The sequence below is a fragment of the Zootoca vivipara genome, chromosome 2, assembly GCF_965207765.1.
Source record: "Zootoca vivipara chromosome 2, rZooViv2.hap1.1, whole genome shotgun sequence".
In the NCBI taxonomy this organism is placed as follows: Eukaryota; Metazoa; Chordata; class Lepidosauria; order Squamata; family Lacertidae; genus Zootoca; species Zootoca vivipara.
In genome coordinates this window covers 80124069-80149036 of record NC_142584.1, presented here as the reverse complement: position 1 = coordinate 80149036, position 24968 = coordinate 80124069, and the positions used below count along the sequence as shown (strand labels likewise).

Below are 24968 nucleotides of genomic sequence, written 5' to 3'. Positions count from 1 at the left end.
TCCTCCTAAACAATGTGGTGTGGAGGGAATTGCCCCCAAATCATGCAGGGCTGCTTTGTGCAAACATACAGAGTTCTTACAATGTAGTTTTGTTTAACTTTGGGCAATTGGCTTATTCTACAGCAGTCCTATGCTGTTCAGAAGGATCACCTTACCAATTGAGAGGTATTTGGGGGAGTGCAAAGGAAGGAGGGGATCTGAATTTCAAGTAGTTTCTGCTTGTGTTACTTAAAATCCAAGCCCATACAGACAGATATTTGCTTGCTTGGCCCTTTGGCAGAAGAGACTAATAGATGTTCTTCTTTTTACCTTTTCAGAGTTCAGGAATGGAATGTATTGCAGTCTGTATGAAGTTGTGGAAAAGTCTAGATCAGGAAGTAATTTGGAAGGTTTACTTCAAAAGCTAGAGACAGACAAACTAGTGAGTAGAGCATCTTTTCATAACTTTACTATGTGCATAGTTATTCCACTGAGAGAGGTTCTGAGAATAATTTGGTCAGTTCATATTTTATGAAAATACATCATGAGCAGGACAGTGCCTGCCATCTTGCTCCACACTTTAAGAATATAAGAAGAGCTTGTTGGATCAGGCCAATGGCCCATCTAGTTCAGCATCCTTTTCCCACAGTGGCTGATGAGATGCCTGTGGGAGGCCTTCAAGCTGGACATGGATGCAAGAGTGGGTGTTCCAAATTTAATATGCATTATCTAGAATTAGGGGTATCATTTTTATGTTGTGTAAATTGTGTAAACTTCTTTTTTCAGGTTATTGTAAAACCACTTGTAGATAGGGGATATCTCTTGCTGCTTTCTTCTTATCAAATGGCTTCCCCATATGGTATGCAACTTGTTTCTTTGACAATTCAGATTTGTTTGTTTTAATTAATAGCTTCATTAATTATAGTGTGCCTTTCCCCCCCTCTTTATTCAGACAGCCGAAAGCCTCACATTCTGCAGGCATTGTTTCTATTTCGGAAACCTAGAGGGGTTGTGACTTCAAGTAAGTTTTTAATCTATAATGTACCAATGTATTGCCTAATAAAGGTTTGATAGCATATCAATAAAAAAGTTGGAGGAACTTGTCTGAGAAGGAAGGTGGCTTCTGGAATTTGAATGGTCCATTAGATAAGAGCAGGATGCTTTCATTGCTGGGAAGGTGGATATGGTTGCCACAACAATACAACACATTACAAATAATGATTAAAAGCGCTGCAGAAAGCTTGTATGGAATTTATATGTTTAGAATCATTTAGAGTTGATACATACTCATCATTGGCTTAATCACAGAGGCAGGGAACCTGTAGCTCTAAATATGTTGCTTCACTACAAATTGCATCACTCTTGGCCATTAGAAATGCTGTAGGAAGAGAACTGTTGACAGCTCATAAAAGTTATACTCAAAATCATAAGATATTATTAGATACAAATATGGGAAGAAAAAGGGTTTCTAATAGTCCCCTGCTAATGCAAATTGCTGTCTTATAATATAATTGGAATTTCCTTTTTAACCCCAAGTGAGTGTGGTTTAATGACTAGGTCCTGGGGGACAATGTTCAGATCCTTTTACCATATTTTTCCGTCTATAAGACACCCCCATGTATAAGACTTCCCCTATTTTGGGGGACCCCAATTTAAGAAAATGGGGAGAGATCTATCCGTGTATAAGACGCCCCCAAATTTCATACATTATTTTAAAGGGGAAAACCTAGTCTTATACATGGAAAAATACGGTAACCTATCTCAAGTTTTGAAGATAAAGTGGTGCAGGAGAACTGTATATACTATTTTAAACTCGGGGGGGGGGGGAGGGAGTCAAGATATAAGTTAAATATGTATTAATAGTTGTGTTACTTGCTTAAATGACTGATTTTTCTATCTTGCATTTGTCTTTCTGCTTTTATTTTAAACACAGTTCTAAAAAATGAACAGAAAAGTGCAAATACGTTATTAACGCAGGAAGCCCATGTGGTTATGCCGGAATTTACAAGATTTATTCAGTCGCTACATTATGGTTTTATTCATTCTCGTAAAGACCCTAAAGCTGACTTAAATACTGCGGTGGAAAAGCATATAAATGATTATCTGAAGCGAAACATTAAATTTACTTTATATAATTATAGCACAGTCTTGGATGAGAAAAAGCACCTATATCCTGCACCAAAAAACAAATCCAATATTGAAAGCGCCTTACACAACTACATTTTTGGTTCTGAAACCTACCAGATTTCTGTTTCTAAAGCAAAAAAAATTATGGATGGAAATCGGAAGCCTCAGCAGTTTAGTCCTATTTCAGATTATGAAGCCACAGAGGAGGAATCTGACTACAGAAGGAGAAAAGCTAGGAAAAGAAATGGTTCTAAAAGTGAAACTGTAGTTGCCAAGAGAAAACCTGGTGACCCTGGGGATTATGATCAAGAAAGTATTAAAGAGTTGATTAACTTAATTCAGTGTAGGAAGAAAAATGTAGATAGAGACTCTGACACAGAAGACAACAGAAATGAAAGCAGACTGAAGCAAAAGCTGAAAACTAGTGAGTCCTCAGAAAACGTTTGTCAGTATGAAGGTAAGAGCTTTCATAAGCTACTTTCGGTCTATGAAAAAGTTGTTCTTTTAGTGTGGCTGCGGCTGTGGCTGTGCTCTGGAACTGCCTGCATATTGAAATTAGGCAGGCACCTTCACTATACTGTACTGTTAGTTTCAGCTGGTCTCTCCAGACACATGATTTCATTAGATTTGTTTTAATGTTTTGTTAATGGTTTTATGTATACTTTTTTAATAGCTTTGCATATTTTAGTCTTGTTCTATATAGAATTGAGCAAGCGGTTTATAAATTTTCTAAATTGTAATAATAATACTAATTTATTTGTATTGGCTATGTCAACTAACTAAAGGATGGCAAATAACTTTTAGCATAACTTCATGTTTTCCCCAATTCCCCGTCCTTGGTTTCTAGGGGACAGAGCAACTGAATCGCTTCTTTCAGTTATACGTAACCTTGGTGGACATGATACAGATTTGAGGCAGCAAAATGTTGCTAATACTCCCAGTAATGACGTATATGATTTCCTAAAGCGGATTTCAGCAATGGCTAAGAAGCAAGATTCCGCAGAAAGCTATTCAGAGCAACTGGTTGAATACAACTCAATTCTACCACAGATCAAGAACTTACTTAATGCTTCACAAGTTGAAAATGTTCAAGTCAAGGACCCTCAAACCCCAAAGTTGGAAGTGAATGCATCATGCTTGCCTTATTCTTCTGTTGTTTCTGCTTGTGAAGTAGACATTGATCATACCCAACATTTAAAAGTAAGAATCTCTAAGAATATTAGAAACTGCTTCTAAAATTTCAGTAGATGCATTTGGTGTACAGTGGTACCTCATGTTGCGAACAGGATCCGTTCCGGCGGCCTGTTTGCAACATGAAAAGGCCGCAACATGAAGAACTGCATCTGTGCACGTGCATGACACAATGTGGCACTTCTGCACATGCACGCAGGTTACGGATGCACCAAACCCGGAAGTAACCCGTTCTGGGACTTGCGGGTTCGGCACGTCCGTAACCTGAAAAGACGCAACAGGAAGCGGACATATCATGAGGTATGACTGTATATAAAATATGGGTTCTTTTTAGCATTTGTATTTGTGGCTTCTGTATCTCCAGTTTGACTGTTACAATTGCCCAACTCTGAAACAGTGAAAAGTAAAGGGGTAGATTGAACAAGACCAAAGCTAAATTCACTTACTCATGCAGTTTTGGATTATAGTAGTGGTGGGGGCAGGGGGCGGGGTAGGAAATAAGAATGGTATAAGGTTGAGGGTAGTTTGCCATGAAGAAGTTCTGCTGTAATGAACAGCTGCATTTGTGTCCATTGAATTTATATTTTGAGGTGGAAAAGGACTAACAGCTTTAACTGGAGACTGAAGAATAATTATCACCCTAGATGCTGTGTGTTCTTTCCACGTCCCTATTCTGCATAAGTAATATTCTAGATGTATGCTCCCAGTGACTCTTTTGCTGATATGTGTTGGTATTTTAGCAATTTGGTTAAATAGTAAAATGAGAATTCCCTGGATGCCTAGATCCAGTTTTGGAGCAAGCACTCTTTGGTGATTGAGCCCCAACAGAGATTTACAATCACAAAACATGCAGCAAAATAAAGTGTGGAAATAGACATTTAATATATTCCTTTCTAAGTTGTTCCCAAAGTTTCCCACTTCCCTTAGAATTGAAAGAGACCACATGTTTGGTAAGTTAAAAATGATTTACTTACAAAATCTTCAAAGGTCAGTTTCATGTGCTTTCCCATACAATAGCAAGAAAAGACGGGCAGTTAAACTTAATTTCAGAATTGGTAAATGTTTCTAAATTATTTGTATAGAAACACAAAGATGGCTTGCTAAAGTCACACGGTCTAAGCTTGGACCACCTTACTGGTCGGTTTCCCGTGGTGGAAAAGGAGACAACAAGGGTTTTGGTTATCCTTCCTCCCAAAGTGAGCAGGTGTGACTTACCTAAGCCTAGTAGGACAGCTATGGTCTTAACCCATTCATGTTTTAATTAGACTGAGCATGGTTAAATGAGGCTGGATTTATCCCACACTCTTCTTTTTTTATGGAGAAGGGCATCTGATCTCAGTGACAAGGTTAATAAAATTTCCTTCGCCATTCTGGTGGGAAATGTCATCAGACTCTGCTATTGCTACTGCTAATAGCACTTTTCATACTGGGTTAGGAATCTGGAAGGGAAAGAAGATAGACTTCTTGGCAGAGATGTTTGGCTATGGCAGCAAAGGGAAGAGAAGGAGAGTCCCTATGTATGGGGTGGGTGGGTTCATACGTAAGCAGAGCTTAGAAAGGAATCATCCTACTCTTTCATACACAGGTTGACTTACAGAAGGGCTATAGCAGCAAAGGCTCCAAAAGTGCCCCTAAGCTATGTACCCACTCCTTCAGAGGGAGTATAACCCCATCAAGAGCAGGCAAGCTCCCATACATCCAGTCTAAGGAACCACCCACTAACAGTGCCTCAGTTATCAGGATTGAGTTTTAGTTTGTTTGCTCTCATCCAGTCCATTTCTGAGGCAAGACAACGCACACCAACTGCTACATCTGAGTCATTCAGTTGTTCCAGAGATCAGCCAGTGCTTTGACAGGAGCGCCAGTCATATAATCTGGGAATCCTCCAGAGCCACCTGGAAATCCACTGAGTGAGGGAGGTCTTACTCAGCGTTTGCCTGGCATTCAGCAACAGCAGTCGTGGACCCAAGGGCTGGCTGATAGGACAACTGCACTAACCCAGATTAAAAGGGGGGTCTGGCACACAACAGTCACTAACTGCCTATACCGTGTGCTTCTTACCCGATCAACTTCAACTCCTACACTTTACCTCCCCCTACCCTGAGCCACTGTGATTGGCTCTCCTCAGCTCCTTTCTTCCCAGGTACATCCCAAGTCTTCAATTAAAAATTAACAAAACTTCAAATTTAAAACATTCGAGTTAAGCAGTTAAAAAGAATTTTAAACAATAGGGGAATAATAATAATAATAATAATAATAATAATAATAATAATAATGCCCACCAAGCAGTAACCCAACCCAATGAGCCATTTACAGGTTCTAAGTAAAGAAAGATGGTAACTGATTACACCTTATTGATGGGCCAGTTTTAAAGGGCCTTCACCCATGTTATCTGCGCATTTATTTGTTTTGCTTGTTTACATTTCTTTAATGTATGCATCTATTACTCAATTTTGCTACTTTTTTGTTTTCAGTAATGGCAAGACTCAGTCTTTCTGGTCTCTTTTGCCTTTTTGCCTTTTCCCTTTATTTCAGAAGTTGTATTTTGCTTTAATGAAGAAAGGGATTCTGGAAGTTCACAACTGTTTCATGTAATATAATTTAGATCTATATTGGTTGATAACAAAGACGAGTTACATTTGTTCTAACTAGTGTGAAATCTGAATTTTCCATTAACCAAACTGGGTTTCAAGGGGTTGACTTTTCCTCAAGTTGTTTTGGGGACAAATGCTTCTGTTAAAAATACTGCGATTTCTGAGTAAACATGCATTGGCTGTGGGAAGACGCTTAAAATATTTTTACATTGCGATGGCTAAAAGGTAACAAGTTAGAATTATCAATTGAGACTACTGTACTATGTGTTTGTTTAGGAAACGAGCACTGGAAGTGTAAGTAGCTTTGATGGTGGTAGCCCATGTCCTAGCACACCCATTGAACAGACTTATCATAGACAACATTCTGGCTCATACAATGTTGAATCGACTGAAATGCACTGGAAGCTGATTCCAATCACAGGTAAGTAACAACTTTGTAAATATAAAACCTAGTTTTGTGTCTTTCTGATACCCAGTTCTTAAAATGGCAAAAGGGATGTGTGCATACTATTACATATTCCAGTAATATTTGAATTCTGATCAGGTTATTCTGATAGTGTTTATGGCAGTGAAAACCACATTTTGGAAAACCCTCTGTGTATATAGTATTGTGACTAAGCCTCATTTTATTTAAGCAAATAAGCAATAACTGTTGAGATTAGATCTACTGGTTCTATCATACACAGTACAGTACATCTTTCTGGAAGTGGGCACATTAGGATTTTGTGAATGGGAGGGAGTAAAGTTGGAAGAGACCCAGTAAGCCATAAAATCTGTGTCTTCAGATAGTGTTCTGGGGTTGAAAGTAATGTTTTGCCATATGTTGACATACTCGTGGATGGTCCGGCTGGAGATTAAAATTAGTGCTATCTACCAGCAAGGGCTTCACTATTACAAGGGCATACAGTCGGCACAGCTGTGTACATTACAAAACTCAAAAGGATTTTATAAAGAGTATATGCTATCGCTTAACTTGAATTCTAGTTGTTTGGGGTTTTTTGTATGAGTGAAACTAGGCAAATGTTTTACCACACCTTGATCAAAATATGAAAGGGTGACCGGATAAAATTGCTTCATAGGCTGGATTTGGTATAGAGGTTGCCAGTAGGCCATTACTAAACTGACACATTGCATGCAATCTCAGACAAACTTTTTTAAAACCTTGGCTGAGGGCTAGTACAAAACCTTTCTAGGCAACGTCTGTGTGCAATGTAATAATTTGAGGGCAATACTGAACCTTGTCGGGGCAAACTTTGCCGAAGCAAGTCTGCCTTGCAAGGTCTTCCAGCTTGTCTTACTCCTTTGTCAGTTGTTACCGTAACCCTTTTCAAAAAGATCCGAAGTTGCGTAAGCATTTTAGCCTAGTACACTGAAAGGAGAGACAGATGAATTTCTGAAAGATTCTCTTTTACTGAAATTTGTACAGTGGGGTGCCTTTTTATTGTTGCTTCTCATTATTTGAACTGTTACCTATCTTCTAAAATGCTGTTTTGATATTTGGAGGAATATTTGTTTCATCAAACAGCAGCAACTGGGTCTACTTGCTTTTGGTGGTAGTTTCCATATTTGTATTAAAGACTTGAAAGAAAAAGTTTTGAACAGCATATTCTACACCATATTTTTCACTGAGAAGCAGAGAGTATTTGATACAATATGGGTGTGGGAGCAGCAGTGGCATGGTTAGGTAGCTCAACCCCCAGTGCACCAAAGCACTTAAAATGGGGAATCCCCAGTCTGCTGCCTTTTGCAGTTTTAACAGATGTAATAAATTCTGGAATTCAAATCTTTCCCAGAATGAAAGAGACCTATGATACCCAAATATGTTGGAAATTAATACCAATAATTAATTTTATACTCTCTAAAGTGGGCTAACTATCTTAAATTGGTGCTGTAGCACAAGAAGTGTGTGAGGATATACATTATACATCTTGAGAAACTCTATAACCTTGCTAACTGCTGCTCTCCCTCAGGAGGGGCAGGAAGAGTTCCTGAAGAGCAACTGAGAGAACATGGAGATAACCAAACAGGTGAGAAGGGTGGCCTTTATTGCATATGCTCCTTGCTGTCCAGATAGCTTAAAAAAAAAACAGTTCCTTGGTAGTCTCCCCCCCCCCCAAAAAAAATATAGTTAAGGAAATGAATCCACCAAAGCAAGTATATTCAGAGTTTGAAACTAGAGAAATACAGTTGATTTAAGGCACCCAGGTAACATGGGAGCAACTGTAGTTAAAATCCTTGATGCAGGATGCGGGTGGCGCTGTGGTCTAAACCACTGAACCTCTTGGGCTTGCCGATCAGAAGGTCGGCGGTTTGAATCCCTGCACCGGGGTGAGCTCTTGTTGCTCTGTCCCAGCTGCTGCCAACCTAGCAATTCAAAAGCACGCCAGTGCAAGTAGATAAATGGATACTGCTGTGGCGGGAAGGTGAACAGCGTTTCCGTGCGCTCTGGTTTCTGTCACGGTGTTCCGTTGCACCCGAAGCAGTTGAGTCATGAAAACGACCCAGAAAGCTTTCTGTGGACAAACGCTGGCTCTCGGCCTGAGAGTGAGATGAATGCCTCACCCCATAGTCGCCTTTGACTGGACTTAACCTGCCAGGGGTCCTTTACCTTTTTACCTATAACCCTTGAAGGGAATTCCAAGTGCATCAGTCATAATAGGAGATTGTTAATTTTGAACAACAAAGCTTTGCTTTTGAATATTGAATGTGCATAAAACCCATTGTAAAATTCTCAGTGAAATGCTTTGGTACCTTAACAGGCAGTTGGTATAATTGATAAAGCTATATGAAATATACAAAGGGCCAACATACGTATTGTGTTAATATAGATAATCATGTAATTTTTATATATAGCTTATTTATTTCCATCCTATGAGGCATACACACTTCACATGATAAATGTGTCTAATTTGTGATGTTCCATATCATGTATACAGAATATAGATGAATTTATTTGTAGTTAAGTTGTTCATATATCACTCTGCGGTCTTAAAATGATAGGTATATCATGCTTAGTCAGGGTACCAAAGTTGTCTGCTCTTGATGGGTTACACTCCTTCTGAAGAGTACCCATTTCTATTGTAAATCTAAAGTTATAAGTATCCAGCATTTTAAAAATCCAATTTAAATTTTTAAAAAATCTGATTTAAATAAATAAAATTCCTGTTAGAGCACATAATCGTGCCTATTATGCAGCAGTGCAGGATGCAAAAAAGGTCACTTCACAGCTTGCCTTGCATCCTCTGGTAGCCAGCTAGCAGAGTTATTTTGGATGTCCAGAGACTATTGACACCCTCTGTGGGGAAGGACCTTGCGGGCATTCAGAGACCTCCTTTGACCAACTGCCTACAACTTTGAAGATTGATAAAGTCACTCAATTTAAGAGTGCTTTTGACTTCACCCTTTTTGCTGCTCCAGCTGAAGTGTGCAGTGCCACTATCGAGTGTGTGTTGCGGAATCATCATCTGATGTGGACAAGGTGCTGGTGATAATATATCTTGACCACATGCCCTCTTGACCCCTCTCCCTCCTAGCTTATTAAATCTGGCAGAAGGGAGCTGACTGGATGGGTCCAGAGCATGGTTAAAATTTCATTGGATGAGGGGATTGGGCCTGCTACCTTGGAAAGAAACAGTGGTGTAGCTGCTCCTAAAGAAACTGACTCTGGACTCACTGCGCTGGAACAATCACCAACCTGTTGCAAATATTCACTTTTGGTGGAAGATGGCAGAGAGGGTTGTGGTGGGGCAACTGCAAGCATTCTTAAATTACACAGATTATTTAGATCCATTCCAGTCTAGGTTCAGGCCTGGCTATCAGACTGAGTTGGCTTTGGTCACCCTGATGGATGATATTTGCAGAGCATGGACAGGAGAGCAACCTTGCTCCTGCTGCTTGATCTCTCATGTTGTCCTCCTGGACCAACTCTGCGGAATGGGAGAGTGCTTTTCAGCTCCCTGGCAATTAAGCTATGGGGTGCTACAGGACACTATTCTATTTCTGATGCTATTTTATATCTATATGGAGCAGCCATTAAGAGTTTTTGGGGTAAGGTGCCATCAGTATGCAGATGGTGTCCAGCTCTATTTCTCCATAACATCTGAATCAGGAGAGGCCATGCAGTCCCTAGGGTGCTTGAATGCAGTGGTGAGATGTATGACAAAAAGCAAGCTGAGCTTGAATCCTAGCAAGCTGGAGGCACTGTGGATGAGTAGTTCCCATGTTTGATGAATTGATAAATTGCCTATCCTGGATGGGGTTCTGCTTCTGAAGGAGAAGGTTTGTGGGTGCTTCTAGATTTAGCTCGTGTCATTGGAGGCTCAGGTAGAGTCAACAGCTAGAAGCACATTTTACCAACTGCAGCTGTTATGATAGCTACAACTGTGACTGGATGGGGGAAACTTGGCTACAGTAGCTCATGCACAGATTACTGGATTACTACAATATAGTATGTGGGGCTTCCCTTGAGCTTGATCCAGAAGCTGCAGCATGATTGTTGACAGGTGTGAGATGTCGTAAGCGTTTAACACATTTGATCAGAGATCTGCACTGGTTGCTGATTTGTTACCACTGTACTCTAAATATTTTTGTTCAGAGATGTTTCCTGGAAACATGTGTTTTTAAATGGTTTTAACTTATTGTTGATTTTCATTTTTAAAAATGTTTTGAATACTTGATTTCAACTGTTTTTACCAATAATTTTATTGTTTTACTGTATTCTCTTTGTAAACCTATTTAAACTTTTTTCAACTAAGCATTGTTTAGGTTTTAGAAATCAAACAAGGAGTGTTTTTGCTTGCACAGTCAACTTATTCTCCTAGTGAGTATATTCTTATTAGGAATTACATACAAGAGACAAAAGAGAAGTCAATACAAAACAAGACACAGTGCAGTAGTTTAGATACTGCCTGTGTATTTGAGAAATTAAAGTTGCAAGTATTGCAATGGTAGTAAATAAATGTTTGGTAGTGTTGTTTGGCAGTCTTGTGTTTCTTAACAAATGACAGTGTGGCAAGCGTACTTAAGGGAAGGATCTGAAATTCCTTATTATTCTGTCAGTAGCACCTTAAAGACCAACTAAATAAAAACTTAGTTGGTCTTTAAGGTGCCACTGAAGGAATTTTTTTATTTTGCTTCGACTCAGACCAACACGGCTACCTACCTGTAACTTATTATTCTGCTTTACCTAATGCCATTATGCTTTATTGCAGGCACCCCCAAACTTCGGCCCTCCAGATGTTTTGGACTACAATCCCCATCTTCCCCGACCACTGGTCCTGTTAGCTAGGGATCATGGGAGTTGTAGGCCAAAACATCTGGAGGGCCGTAGTTTGGGGATGCCTGCTTTATTGGAAAATCAGTGCCCTTTTAGAATCATTCTCTGCCTGTGTAATTCAGTGCCAGTCATGAGTTGCACACAGGATATTGACTTGGATGCATGCCCAGAAGGATATCTGATAAGACGAGGGGATTTTTTTGGCATCTTAGTACTGTATGTAAAAAAGCAAGTCCTGAAATATTTTTTGAATATAAATATTTTCTGTTGAAGTTGGATTTTATCATGCCAAATTTAACTCTTTTTACTAGCATTTCTTTCTCTTGTATATTTCTCATTGTCGTTAATCACTAGGATGGTTTTGGGGCTAATCAGCAATATAAAGGAAATGACTGGATTGTGTGCATACTCCCTTCTCTTTTGCCTTGTGTAAAAGGTGTCAAGGGAGTGGTTAAAACGGTGCCTCAGGTTCATTCCTGGTAGAGAATTCAATAAGAAACGCAACCGAGGACTCCAGCAAAACAATACCCTTCATTAACTTTACTGCAGCAAAGGACAGTCCCATAAGTGATGGGTACTGGACTGATCACAGGTTTTCACACAGCTTTTATACTCTTTTACATATAGCTTTCATCATACTAAATATGTAACTTGTTCCACATTGTCCATGATCATGTTCTGGTCAAGATGTCCCCTACAGGTCATCTTACTATAATAAACTAACCTTTGATCAGAACAGTAACATCAAACAAACAGATTCCACAAACATATTTTACAGCTTCTTTCTCCTTGTCTTCTAATACACATAGTCTAATATTAATAAAGGCCTTTACATATCATACACAAATACACTAACACATTCCCGTTATGGATAAATACATTCCTATGTGTAATGAATTACCTTACTAACATTCTTAATATCTTTTATTATATTAGCCTTATTTACTTTCCATTTTCATGTCTTTCACTATGATATCTATTATTCTTTGCCAACATTAATTTTTGCCAACTATGATTACACAAGGTTCATATTTGAGAGCAAGGTCATTGATGTTTGAATACAGGTCAAGCTGACAAGGTAAGTCAACAACCTTTGGGTCAGTACAGTAAACAGACACCAGTTTCCTCTGATACATCAAAAAGACAATTAATATTTTTGGTCAGTACAGTAAACAGACACCAGTTTTTTTCTGATACATCAAAAAGACAATATTTAACAACTAAACCAACAAATAAAACTTTCCATTATTTCTCTTTCTAAATTAGGCACAAAGTTCAGGCTAGCTGTAATTGTCAGGCCTGCAATACTTTCTTGTATTTTGAAGCCTAAGGTTTTGGGATGCAGGAGGCAAATCCTCAAGTTTCCCTTCACAAAGGGGAAACCTACCACCTAGGAGGCAGTCTTGCTCTTTCTGTCAAGCAGAGCTCTTCTCAGTCTAATGGCTAAAGGGAGAGAAGGAATTGAAAGCATACAGTTAAAAGGGTTTCCCAATATTTCACTTATTGAAATAAGTTTATTTGGATAGGAGATTGAAGCTAATTTTTGTCCCACTGCTCTCATAGAAATTGATGTTTTGATAACTTGCATGACAGTTAAACATAATGCTCCCCAATGATGTTAAGGATTTACAGAAGTTTTCCTTCCATGAAAAACTCACAAGTCAATGAGAAACTGGCTCAGAGATAAGTGTACTGTATTGTTTGCTTATCAATTGTTGTAATATAATGTGTAAAATAATGTGTTAAGCCCCCTTCCTCCTTTTATGGAATGTCTAGTTGAAGCTTTTGAGTGTTTCATTTGCATTCTGCAAATTTGTTCATAAGTTTCTAGTGCAGTATATATATTCTGTATAATATAGTCCATCCCATACCTTTCTATACTGTACAATATTTATTACATTGAATTCCTATATAATTTTTACCTATTTGGTGCTTAATGTATTTTAACCATTATTGTCAATCTAACCTATTGACATTCCTCACATTAAGCGATGTAGGAGGCAAACCTTGTTTTTTTTTTAAAAAATAACTATTTTCAAAAATGTTAACAGTTGTTCTGTTGTTACTAAAGATTTTCATGTATTACAGTACAAATAATTGGAGAAAAGTACAATTGGAGGAAAAGAGAGGGAGGGAGGGAGACTGGGGACTGTTGTTCTTTCATCCTATTGCCTAGTGTTAGTGTAGGGCAGGCTTCCTCGACCTCGGCCCTCCAGATGTTTTTTGGCCTACAACTCCCATGATCCCTAGCTAGCAGGGCCAGTGGTCAGGGATGATGGGAATTGTAGTCTCAAAACATCTGGAGGGCCGAGGTTGAGGAAGCCTGGTGTAGGGGTTGTGCTTGCATTGTGTGGATAGGTCCTTTGCTTATATTGACATTGCGAGAGGTTAGGGCGTCCAGAACTTGCTTGGTTGCATTCAGTTGGTTGTAGCAAAACATGTTGTAGCGAATGGAATAGGTCGCACTGTGTCTTTGGTTGTGGGGTGCATGTGTATAGTGCCCATGATTGCTTCTCCGAGTTGGAAATATGTATATGGGTCCAAAAAGATCGGAGACCTGCTTTGCTCCAGTATTGCTGCTGCACTTTTGTTGCAGGAGTAGGTGCTCCACTAGTTCCTGGTGCGACTGGATAAGGGCACCAGCTGTGTCCTTAGATCAGTTTGAGGACTCTTAGGTCTAACTAAGTGAGCTGCTGTTCTGGCCTAAGAGGGCATAGGATAGGACTAGATTTTAAAATTGTGGGAAAGGATGTGCGTAGCCTCAGGAATTTTAATACAGTGGTACCTCGACTTACAAACGACTCGACAACCGATTTTTTTTCAACTTACGAATGGGGGTAATTGCCGTGTGCTTATGAATGTCTCGACATCTGGAAAAAACCCGCGGCGGTTTTAGATAGGGATTTTTAGATAGGGTTGCTTCTACTTACGAATTTTCCAATGCATTCCTATGAGAAATCGCGTTTCCAATGGTGTTTTTCAACTCATGAATTTTTCGACTAACGAAGGTGCCTTCGGAACGGATTAAATTCGTAAGTCGAGGCACCACTGTACAGTGGAACCTCAGTTTTTGAGTGTCTTGGAAGCCGAACGCTGTAAACCTGGAAGTGGATGCTTCCATTTTTGAACGCACCTCGGAAGTTGAATGACTTCTGAGGCGCGTTTCTTCATTTTCTCTATGGAATTTGCTGACTGCCCATTGCGCCTCAGTTGTTGAACATTTCGGAAGTCGAATGGTCTTCTGGAATGGATTGCATTCGACAACCGAGGTACCACTGTACTGAATTTATTCTTGGTATTTTATCAATTAAATGCAGTTTGACCGAATTCATTGCTGTTGATGGCATAGATATTTACTCTTAATGCTTCATGAATAATAAGTAATGACTCTTCCTATGTAGGCTTGAAATCTCGAGAAGAATCACTGGCTTATTCACCACCAAAGGATGCTTCTGAAAAGGACCCCCGAGTAATAAACAGAAGAAGTTCTGATTATCCATTTGCATACTCTGCATTTACAGACACACAGAAGGGAAGAATAGAAGAGGGAGTACATACAGGTGAAGAGAATTTTGAAGATTGGTGTGAACTTGAGACAGAACACTTTTTGCCAAATAAGCACTCCATAACTGGAATAATAGAAACAGCAGTATTGGAAGAATACAATCGCTTTACCAAAAAGATTCAGGATATTTTGAAGCATAAGAATATTATGTATGTCAGTGCAATACCCAAACCTGTCCTTTCAGCCCAGGAGAAGGTAATGAGACTTTCTGAATATATATGCTTACAGGCATCAGATATTGCTGTCCAGGAATACATAGAAAACCTGAGTGAACAGCTCAGCAATGTTGTTGCATCGTCATCTTCGTATGCTATCCACAGTGCCCCGTTTACTAGAAGTCCCGGACCACTAAGTGATTCAGTTACTGACACTGGATTACATTTGCCACCAGAAGAGCCAGTAGCTCTTCCAAGTGGTTTTGACATGCAGCAGTTTCAAGAACCACCATGTAACAAATTGGAGGAAGATTCAAGCATTAATGAGCAGAATCATTTAGCGATCTTGGACACAGGAAAAAAACAAAGTTCCGTGAGCACCAACATAGAAGTGAAGTCGCCAGCTAATCTAAATGTGACTGCTGCTGGCCCTGTGCACCATCCGGATAAGATTCCAACGTCTACAGATAACCTTGCAACCCCACCTGCCTTCAGTGCTATGATAAACCAGCTATCATTAGAGGACGACAGTTATTTCAAACGCATCTTCAAAATTATTAAAGATGTCCAAAAAAATGTTGTGAAATTCTACATTCATGAAAAACAAGAGAGTGAACTTTGTAAAGAAATAAAAGTATGTTTATTTCCCATATGTTTCTTTATAAAAATATTTTAGGAGATAACATTTATGCTTTTTCTTTTCTTTTTGTAAACCACATTAAGATTATAATCAAGGGGGCATATAAAACTATAGTGATTTTAAAAAATGCTCAAGCCCATATTATTTCCTATGAGCATAGTTGCAGCATAGATAACAGGGTTGGATCCAGGCTTAGTCATTCTCATAGCGGACCTGTTGAAATAAATGTTAAAGTCCCATTGATTTCAACAGGTATAGTCTAAGTGTGACTTAGTCTGGATCAGGGCCATCTAATACATGACCCTTAAGGCCTTTTTGGGCAGCCCTTGGCAACTCTTGTGCTGCCTTCCCAAAGCCTAAGTGAGGACCTGGGCTTTGGAAAGGAGGCTTCTGACAAGGTCCTAGAGTCCTCCCACCTCCTCCCCCAAAGTCTGGTTAGCAATTTCCCAGTTTGGGGAGGGAGATGGGAGGGCTCTAGAACCCTACCAGAACATAGCAGGGGGGTGGGGCAGCAAAACCAAAGTAACGACCATTTGTAGTTAAAACAGCTGATAAATGGTTTCCTTTTTATACAGATTTAAGGCATGGTACATTTTTCTTGACTCTTCCTATGCGAAGAATGGTGCAAGTCTGAAAAATGCTTGTTGATTATATAACAATTAATATAACAATTAAATTCTGTATATAGCAAGCATGCCATTTTAGTAAAGTCTTGTACCTGCCTGTTTAGCGCTTTAAGTTTCTTTGTAACTTAATGTACTGTTCACTGGAGGTTTTAAATGAAATGCATTGGTTTAACCACCTGTGCTTGCTTATTTTAGGCATATCTTACTAAACTAGGTAATACAGAGTGCCACCCTGAGCAATTCTTGAGAAGGAGAACCGATAAAGTGGATAAATTGCTTATAATCATTCAAAATGTAGATATTCTCAATATAATTCATAAGGTATGTAAAATTCATAATTGGTACATTTAGTTGGTGTTCGATAATTCATTGTTGCTCTGGGCACATCAAAATGCCTTAACTAGTAAAAATTAATTCATTTATTGGCATGCATATGCTACAATGTTACATTATGGTCACAAAAGCAGGGAAGAGCAGTAGCCAACATATATTGTGTCTTAATTTAATCTCATTATACTATTATATTATTCTAACCACGTACCTTCTTTGAATAGATACCGTGTTTAGTAGCTTTGAAGAGGCTTCCATGTGTCGATTTTGCTGGTGTTGACAATTTGGATGATTTGAAAAATCATTCTTACCATGAATTATTTGTTTCTGGTGGCTTCCTTGTCTCTGATGAATCTGTTCTCAATCCAGAGTCTGTCACAGTTGGTAAGATGGTTTTTTTTAACATTGTCAGTGGCAGGTTTTGAAAAATATTTTCATATTGCTAATGTACTGATGTGATTTCTAGGTGCCTGAGTAGCAAAGTACCAGTTTGAGATTCCTTTTAAAAATTTAAACCTTCATTAGCTTTTTTTAAAAAACAAAATATTGCTGTGGAATTGTGTTTAGGGTAGGATTTCTTATGCTGCTAAAAGAATGTTAGTGGTGAAAGCTTTTGATGTTCAAAGTCACCTGCTTGCATAATTAGACTTCTCTTCCTCCCCTGTGAGGCCCCAAAATCTGCTCTAGAGGGCTGATGGTTCCTTTGCTGGATTATGAGGAGGTAAAGGATAGTCTTTCCTCTTTCCCAAACGGAAATCCTTTGTGCAATCAGATGAACATCATTGGATGTCACTTAGAAGCTGTGATAACTGCCTCAAATCCTAAATGCTGTACAGAAGTAAAATCAAAACAATCCCTTACAGTTCATAGGTATACAAATACAGTTCATAGGTATACAAATAAACACAATTTCATTGCTTTTTTTTTAAACACCTTACAGTAAGATCTAGCATAGATGAAATGTTCCTGATTTGCTAATATGATTAGGTAGTATAGAGTATGCTGCAGACTTGCGTTCCCTCTCCCTTCTATTATTGCTTGGTTTAACCATAGTGTAGTGCAGGCACCCCCAAACTGCGGCCCTCCAGATGTTTTGGCCTACAACTCCCATGATCCCTAGCTAACAGGACCAGTGGTCAGAGATGATGGGAATTGTAGTCCGAAACATCTGGAGGGCCGAAGTTTGGGGATGCCTGGTGTAGTGTGATATCTATTAGTGCTAACTGTTATTACCATTGCTGAATTCTCAGCTCTTGGTTCGTTTTAACTGTGGTTACCACCGATGCCAATATAAGACTACACAATGGCTAAAGCAAAGCACTGTGGTGTGTGTGTGTGTGTGTGTGTGTGTGCGTGCGCTGGAGTTTTTGAGTTTTAATCTTTTGTATTTTTCTTATGGTACACTGCTTTGATAGCTTCTCTCTGCAAAGCAGTGTATAAATTCTGTAAAATAAATGAGAGGGACATTAGTGAATCCACAGTACTCTCTCAAGGATCAAATGGCTACCATTAAGCTCAATTTTTTATTTCTAAAATGAGCAACATTCGTACTGCAGTTGTAGAGTGTCTGTAAGTTTTTTAAACAATGCATTGTTTTATTAAAATATTGGGGTTTTTAAAAGTAATTACTGCATGGAAATATAAAAATTCTCTTAATAAACAAAATTTTAGTAATCAAAATACAGATATGACTAAGTGAACAAAGCCAAGTAACTGCAGATGTAGTAATAAAATATTGTTTCTGATGATATTCACCAAGCTCCTGAAAATTTTTGGTGAAACAAACTTGCCAAAAATGTTCAACTCTGAAATAGCTTACAAGTAGAAACATTAGAAATAAAAATAAGTTTAAATTTAATTACAGATTGTAAGAATACTAGAGGAACCGTACTGGATGAGACAAAAAACTGTTCAGCCCAGAATACCATTTGCTATAGTGGCCATCCAGATGCTTCTTGGAAGCCTACAAGTTGTGCATGAAGCCCATAACTTTCTTCCACTGTTGCTCCCCAGCAACCAGTATTTGGCCATCATGATTAGTAGCCATTGATTAGATTTATCCTATTTGCCTCTGTCTAATCCCCTTTTCAAGCTAAGTTTGTTGCCATCACCACATTTTATTTTCTGTTTTCAAAACTAGATAAACTTGACAGTTTTTTAAAGTTCCTTGAAGCACTGAGTACTCCAGATGGGATGTGGCAATGGAAAGTTCACTGTAAAATACAGAAAAAATTGAAGGAACTTGGCAGGTAAGTATTATTTCTTATGTCTTCAGATATTTAAAATATTTTAGAATAACAAAATACTTGCATTTAACTACTTTTCAAAATATCTACTGAAATACTTCCATGGTCTTTTGCCGTCAGTCACCTTTGCAGTGCATCTATTTTCCGTGCATGTTTTAGAAACTACCCCCCCTTCCACTTTCGGGTTGTACACTTTTTTATATTTCACCTCTTCTTGAAATATCAGGGTGGGGAAACTTTGGCCCTCCATATATTGTTGAATTACAGTACTCCAGCCACCACTGCCAATAGCAAAGGATTATGGGAGTTGTAGTTGAGTAACATCTGGAGGGCCAGAGGTTTCTCACACCTACTGTATATTAAGCTGATTCCTTCTCCATTTTTAAATCATCAGAGGGTTTACGTTCAAAAAAGCTTTTATTGCACTAGTATAGATTCACTGTTTCCTTCCATTACCTGCCAGTCCAAGTCTATGCTTTCATGTTTTTGAATACAAAAGTTTTATTGCTCTTTTTTCTCCAGAATGAATAGAAATGCCACAAGCTTGCTGACACTTTTGAATACTTATCAAAAGAAGCACTTGGTTGAGATTATGTCATACCATAGTTGTGATTCTCAAACTCGAAATCCTCCAGACCTGGATTGTCTTATAAGACTTCAAGCTGATAATGCACGGCGGAGGCACATTGTCTTCCTGACAGGTAGAAAACCACTATTGGGTATGTCCTTTTTAAAAAAATACATAAATTAATATATGTTGAAACATGTTTGCTTTTTTATTTTTAGAAAAGAATGTGTTAACATTTGCGACGTACGCTGAAAATGGAATAGTGGTTACTACAGTAGATCACTTCATGCAGAACTTTAAAAGTCTTGTTGGACACCATAACTCCCATTCCCCCATTGATCATGAAAGACAATCAGGTAATAATAATTAATTGTGCTCAAATATTGATAGCTAGAAATATAGGGAATTTTAGTATGCTTTTACTGAAGGTCCAAAAAGTATGGGGAAAAGCAAAGTTCAAATCACAGTTTAAACGCTAGAAAGAAAAATGTGCTGTGTGGCATCTTAAAGTTTAGAATTGTTCTAATGGGGTATCCAAGAAGTTCCCATGAAATGTAGAAGGGTTATGATAAAACTAGTGGAGATGAGGTTTGGAAAAGTAGCAGTCAGTAAGGGTGTCAGTAATTGTGTTGGGCAATTCTCGTATCACATACTGACCTACTGTATAACTTTAGATGCTGTTTTGACATTAAATCCTTTGGAGCTGGAAGTTGGGGTTTCCCAACAGTAAGCATGAACACATTTCGTGGAAGCTTTTAGCATCGGACTATCCGGACGTTCACCCAGAGGGTTAAATGTGTGTTGAGTGTGTGACAAAAATGCCAGAAGACCCATCCCCTAAGTGATATGCGACTTTCAGACCTGAAGCCTAACACTGTGTGAGTAGTGCGTAGTATTTTAAAACACATTTTTTATTTCAATAGAGTAGGATTTTTCTCTTCTTAATGTAGTTCTTGTAGAAAACGATGAAAAGGATGTGGAGGACATGTCTTTGGATTCAGGGGATGAATCATCACAAATAGAAGTTTGCAATGATGCCTCAAAGTATGATTCCCACTTGGAAGCTTGTCAGATAGAGACCAAAGGATCTCATGGAACAGATTCTAAGCAAAACTCTCAAGCTGTTCTGTTGCTGCCTGCTGAAGGACACAGTCTTCTGACCGAAAAGACTTCTAAAATTGACATGCAAGACATACAACCAGTTACTCCAGTTTCTACAACATGCTCTATTGAAGGAGAGAGAAGCAGTTCAGTCCAACAAGTTCCTTTCAGTTCCGTTCAGAGTTATAACAGACAGTTAAGTGTGCCCCATCAGTTCAGTCATTTTAACGTTCTCACTCATCAGACATTTCTGGGAGCAGCATACCCCGTGCCTACAAGCCAGATCCAAGAAGGTGGGAACTACCTTCTGTCTGCCTACAGCCAGAACATGGATATGGTCCAGACTTCATCTCCCAATAATTGGGACGTCAGTTACGATTCTTCCCGGCTGTATTCCAAACAAAATTAAGCAAAGCTGAAATGTTTTTATACATTGTTGTGGACTTTTCTGTTTTAAAAAGTGAATTAACAGTTTCTATTCTCTGAACTAAACATTTCCGAATTGTTTTCCTGTCTTATTTAAATCATGATGACCTGTACCAGGTGAACCACCTGAAGTTTGAAATAAATATATATTTTTTAACATTTACTGTACGTGAATTAACTTGTTTGTTGATACATAAGTTCGTACGTTTTGTATTTTATGTGTAATTGAGACTTCCAGCTCGAAGTCTGTTTTAATGTAAACTGAATGTTTGCCTGAAGCATATGTGAAGGCTTCATTTTTAAAGCAAAGTGTAACAGGATATTCAAATCTCTTTTTCTTTATCAAAGCTGTTGTGTACATATTTTGACAGTTTTGTACAAATTCTTTATACAGCTATTAAGGCAGTTCTAGTTACTTTACAAATATCTTCGGTTGTTGGTTACAGACCTCTGAACAACCAATGGATGCAGTTCATTTTGAAAATAAAATAATCATCCATGAGAGACCTAGTATCAAGTTGCATTTTGTCTTACCATCTGTTTCCAGGAAATAGATGCAGCAAAAGGTGTATTCTCATTTGGGCAATCTTCCTCTACCAAGTCTATAGTAATCTAAAAGGTATGACATACTTTAGATTTTCTATTTGAAGCCCAAAGCTCATTTCCCCCCTTACCAATATTAAAGGTAATCTCAGTTGCAGATAAGTACTGTAGTGACTGTAGATTTAGGAGCGTGCTGAAATAAATGGTTTTAAGAATATATTCTGCATGGAGTTGCAGCCTTTATGGTGTAATTTTGTGTAGTTTGCCTTGATATGTGATCCTGTGCCCCTGAATTTGCAAGGAGATTTTGTCTTAGGGTTCCAAGGCTGTGAGATGTAGTTACAGGCATCATAAGATGCTGTATATAAGAACTTCACACTTTATGTGGTATATGAAATTGGCTCTTCCCCCTCAGCAGATGTGTGACATCTGCAACATATTGTGATGCTTATAATGCAATATAGTACCGTCAGTGTGCATAATATTTTAGAAGATGATTCATGTTTTGAATTACATGCCATGTTAGTTACCATAAAATGTCACCTGAAGTGGTGTTCAATAAAAACAAAAAGAATCTAAACGAAAGCAAAGTAAGCTATATATTTACTTGAATGGAATGCTAGAATAGTAGCAGATAATTTTATAATTTTAAATTAGTTAAGATACAAAACCTTAGAGACATATTTATAAGTTGGATGGAGCACAGCAAACATAATGGCTGAATCTTGGATTTGGACACAAGGGTGGAAGATTCAAGTGGAGTGGCCCGGAAGATAGTGGGAAAGGTGAAACATTTGACATCTTATGTTTAAACTGGTACAGTCATACCTCGGGTCAAGTATGCTTCCGGTTGAGTACTTCAAGTTAAGTACTCTGCGGACCCATCTGGAATGGATTAATCCACTTTCCATTACTTTCAATGGGAAAGTTCGCTTCAGGTTAAGTATGCTTCAGGTTAAGTATTGGAACCAATTAAGTACTTAACCTGTGGTACCACTGTATTTAGGAAGTGGAGTAAAGAATATGTTTATAGCTGAGGATGTTGCTGGACTACAACTCCCAGCATCACTAACCATTAGCTATGCTGGCTGAGAATGATGGGAGTTATAGTTAAACAGCCTCTGGAGGGCACCATTTTGGCTACCCCCAGTGTAGAGAAATCGAGGCTTAGAGTCACTTTGATGGTAGCAGCTCTTGTTTTGCAGTAGCTCAATGTTGAAGGGACTTCTTGTCAGCTTCTCTTCCTCTTTCATTTGGTTTGGTTGTATCTGGTAATGAGTAGTATATGCCTTTAGTGTACTCAGTAGAAAGTTGATATTGTCTTTGTATTTAGCCATGAGCACAACTTGGTCCTAAGTGTTACAGGAACATTGGCAAGCAAATGTAGTGAAAATGACTTTTCTGATTATCAAACCTTGATGGCTACCGCCTCTTAGTAATTATTAAGTGAAATTCCCCAAAGCCTGCTTTGTTGGCAGACTCTGAAACTGATCTAGTCTCATTTGGGCAAATTTCAGAACATCTTGGATCTTGTACGCTGCATAACCACATGCCACTTTTCTGACCTCCAGTAAATAAAAACAAGTCATTTAAAAGCAACTTTTTATATACAAATATTCAACTGTTTAGCTCAGATTGACATGCATGTACACTACCGGTGACTCAATTTACCCAGGGGTTAAATTCTGGGGATACTACATAAAGCCAAAATTGTGTGAAGTCAAAACACATTGGTTACAGTGGCAGGTGGGATTGCCAGAACTACCCCTTCCCGCAATGCCCGTCCCCATGCCCTCTTTTATTTTTATTTTTTAAATTTTGGCATGTGTGCAAAGCTGAACCTGCACAAGTTGAATGTGTGTGAGTAGCGAGTTGCCTGTATTTGCATTTTTTGATGCAGGTGCAGATTTATTTATTTATTTGGTATGGGATCATTTTGCATGTTCTTCAGTAAAAATGTTGAAATGAAGCATGGCTCAAATTAATTCTGGAACTTCAGAATTGCAATGAGCATTCCTTAAATATAGTCACTGTTAATGTGTGAAAGTAGAACACAATTTAGTTTTTCTATAATGTACACCTTTCTAACAGCTGTTTTATTTGTGGTATAATAGTCTGCGTTATTTAACTGATCACTTCTAGACACAAGGCCTGCAGTTAGTGGCAGTGTGTTTTAATCTTTGAGGTGCTTTGGCTAACAGGGATCTGTTTTCACCAAAAATTATTTTAAAATTTGATTTCACTTATCACCCAGCAGTATTACAAAACCATTACTTAAACACAAAAGATAAAATGCAACATACACAGCCATGGCATTCAAATGCCTAATAATTTATTCCTCTTACTAAGTGGACACACAAAATTTAAATTAGCTACACAAATATTCCATGTAAACAAAAGCACGTGCTATAGTATTGTTTCCTGCTACATACATCTTTCTTCCAAAATGTATAATCACTTATTCAAGCATCTTCAAATGAACAAAAGTTCACATTTTACCAATATGTTCATAATTACAGTAGTAAGTATAAAGTGCCAACACAATAAAAATTCATTTATCGAACTTCAAATCCTTTAAAATGGTGAAATAAAATTATCCTCTTGGCTTATGATGTTTGGAATAAAACATGTCTCCAATTCTTTCTGCTTCTGGAGGAGGCCCTGAAATGACAAAGTGAGCTTTTTATAGAAGTTGTAATTAGTTCTATAGAGCAGCAACTGACCTACACAGAGCAGTAGATAAAGAAATAGCAAGGTTTAATGGAAGTTGTAATTATGCCTGTATTGAGCTAACTGTGCTATTGCCTTTTTACTTACCACTTTACTGTGTTTCCTGCTTCAGGTTTTAAAAATTATTCAAAGTGAAGGGGAAAGCACTATCTACTGCTGAAACCTCTAGAATGTTGAGACTCCATTGATGGAAATCAAATTTCTACATAAAGATTTAGTGTTACTACAACTCTATTTGTTCGAGGGAGATCATTGGTAATATAATCCCACCTTGAACAGATACCTGTTCAATAGAAAAAGTTCCTGCACAGTTATAGTTATTTTTGTTGTGTCCTTGTTTAAGATGGATAGCTAACAAACAGGATGCAATAGAAATACTCCTTTTATGATTCAAATGAAAAGGGAGAAATCACTTATCCCAAGCCAAGAAAGATGGTTGTGTAATAGTTGAAAGATTAAGTTTTATGTTCAGCATGATCTACCACACCATTACAGCTAAAAGAGCTACAGTGTGGTAGTGGATGGGAGTTCATTCAACATATTTTCCTTGTTCCATAGATTTGAACAAAGGTACTATGCTATAGCGGGTGGCGCTGTGGGTTAAACCACAGAGCCTAGGGCTTGCCGATCAGCTCCCATTGTTTGGTCCCTGCTCCTGCCAGCCTTGCAGTTTGAAAGCACGAAGTGCAAGTAGATAAATAGATACTGCTCCAGCGGGAAGGTAAACGGTGTTTCCGTGTGCTGCTCTGGTTCGCCAGAAACAGCTTAGTCATGCTGGCCACATGACCCGGAAGCTGTACACTGGCTCCCTCGGCCAGTAAAGCAAGATGAGCACCACAACCCCAGAGTTGTCCGCGACGCGACCTAACGGT

General features: G+C 38.5%; 2 protein-coding genes across 18 annotated transcripts in view; one reads left to right on the top strand and one right to left on the bottom strand.

Moving 5' to 3' along the window:
* Nucleotides 1-24968, top strand: part of TASOR (transcription activation suppressor) — a 71785-nt gene that overhangs the window by 27821 nt on the left and 18996 nt on the right. For 2 of the 12 annotated variants that reach the window (XR_004692009.3, XR_015948240.1), the window contains exons 11-23: nt 318-421; nt 766-838; nt 932-1000; nt 1913-2563; nt 2954-3306; nt 6168-6312; nt 7862-7918; nt 14568-15520; nt 16348-16473; nt 16707-16866; nt 18623-18731; nt 19251-19429; nt 19515-19652. Coding sequence is in view for 8 of the 12 variants with exons in the window: in XM_035106353.3 (XP_034962244.3) it covers nt 318-421; nt 766-838; nt 932-1000; nt 1913-2563; nt 2954-3306; nt 6168-6312; nt 7862-7918; nt 14568-15520; nt 16348-16473; nt 16707-16866; nt 18623-18731; nt 19251-19429; nt 19515-19652; nt 20247-20806 (3677 nt within the window). In the remaining 4 variants the exon portion in view is untranslated. Of the gene's footprint in view, nt 1-317; nt 422-765; nt 839-931; nt 1001-1912; nt 2564-2953; nt 3307-6167; nt 6313-7861; nt 7919-14567; nt 15521-16347; nt 16474-16706; nt 16867-18622; nt 18732-19250; nt 19430-19514; nt 19653-19970; nt 21328-24968 lie in introns of those variants that run through there. The other 10 variants (XM_035106353.3, XM_035106355.3, XM_035106354.3 and 7 more) reach the window with 10 other exon arrangements.
* The window catches only part of CCDC66 (coiled-coil domain containing 66), a 41218-nt gene continuing 39931 nt past the window's right edge, over nt 23682-24968 (bottom strand). For all 6 annotated transcript variants that reach the window (XM_035106356.3, XM_060271429.2, XM_035106358.3 and 3 more), the window contains one exon: nt 23682-24027. In XM_035106356.3, the coding sequence (XP_034962247.2) occupies nt 23941-24027 (87 nt within the window). In that variant the 3' untranslated portion in view covers nt 23682-23940. The remainder of the gene's footprint in view (nt 24028-24968) is intronic.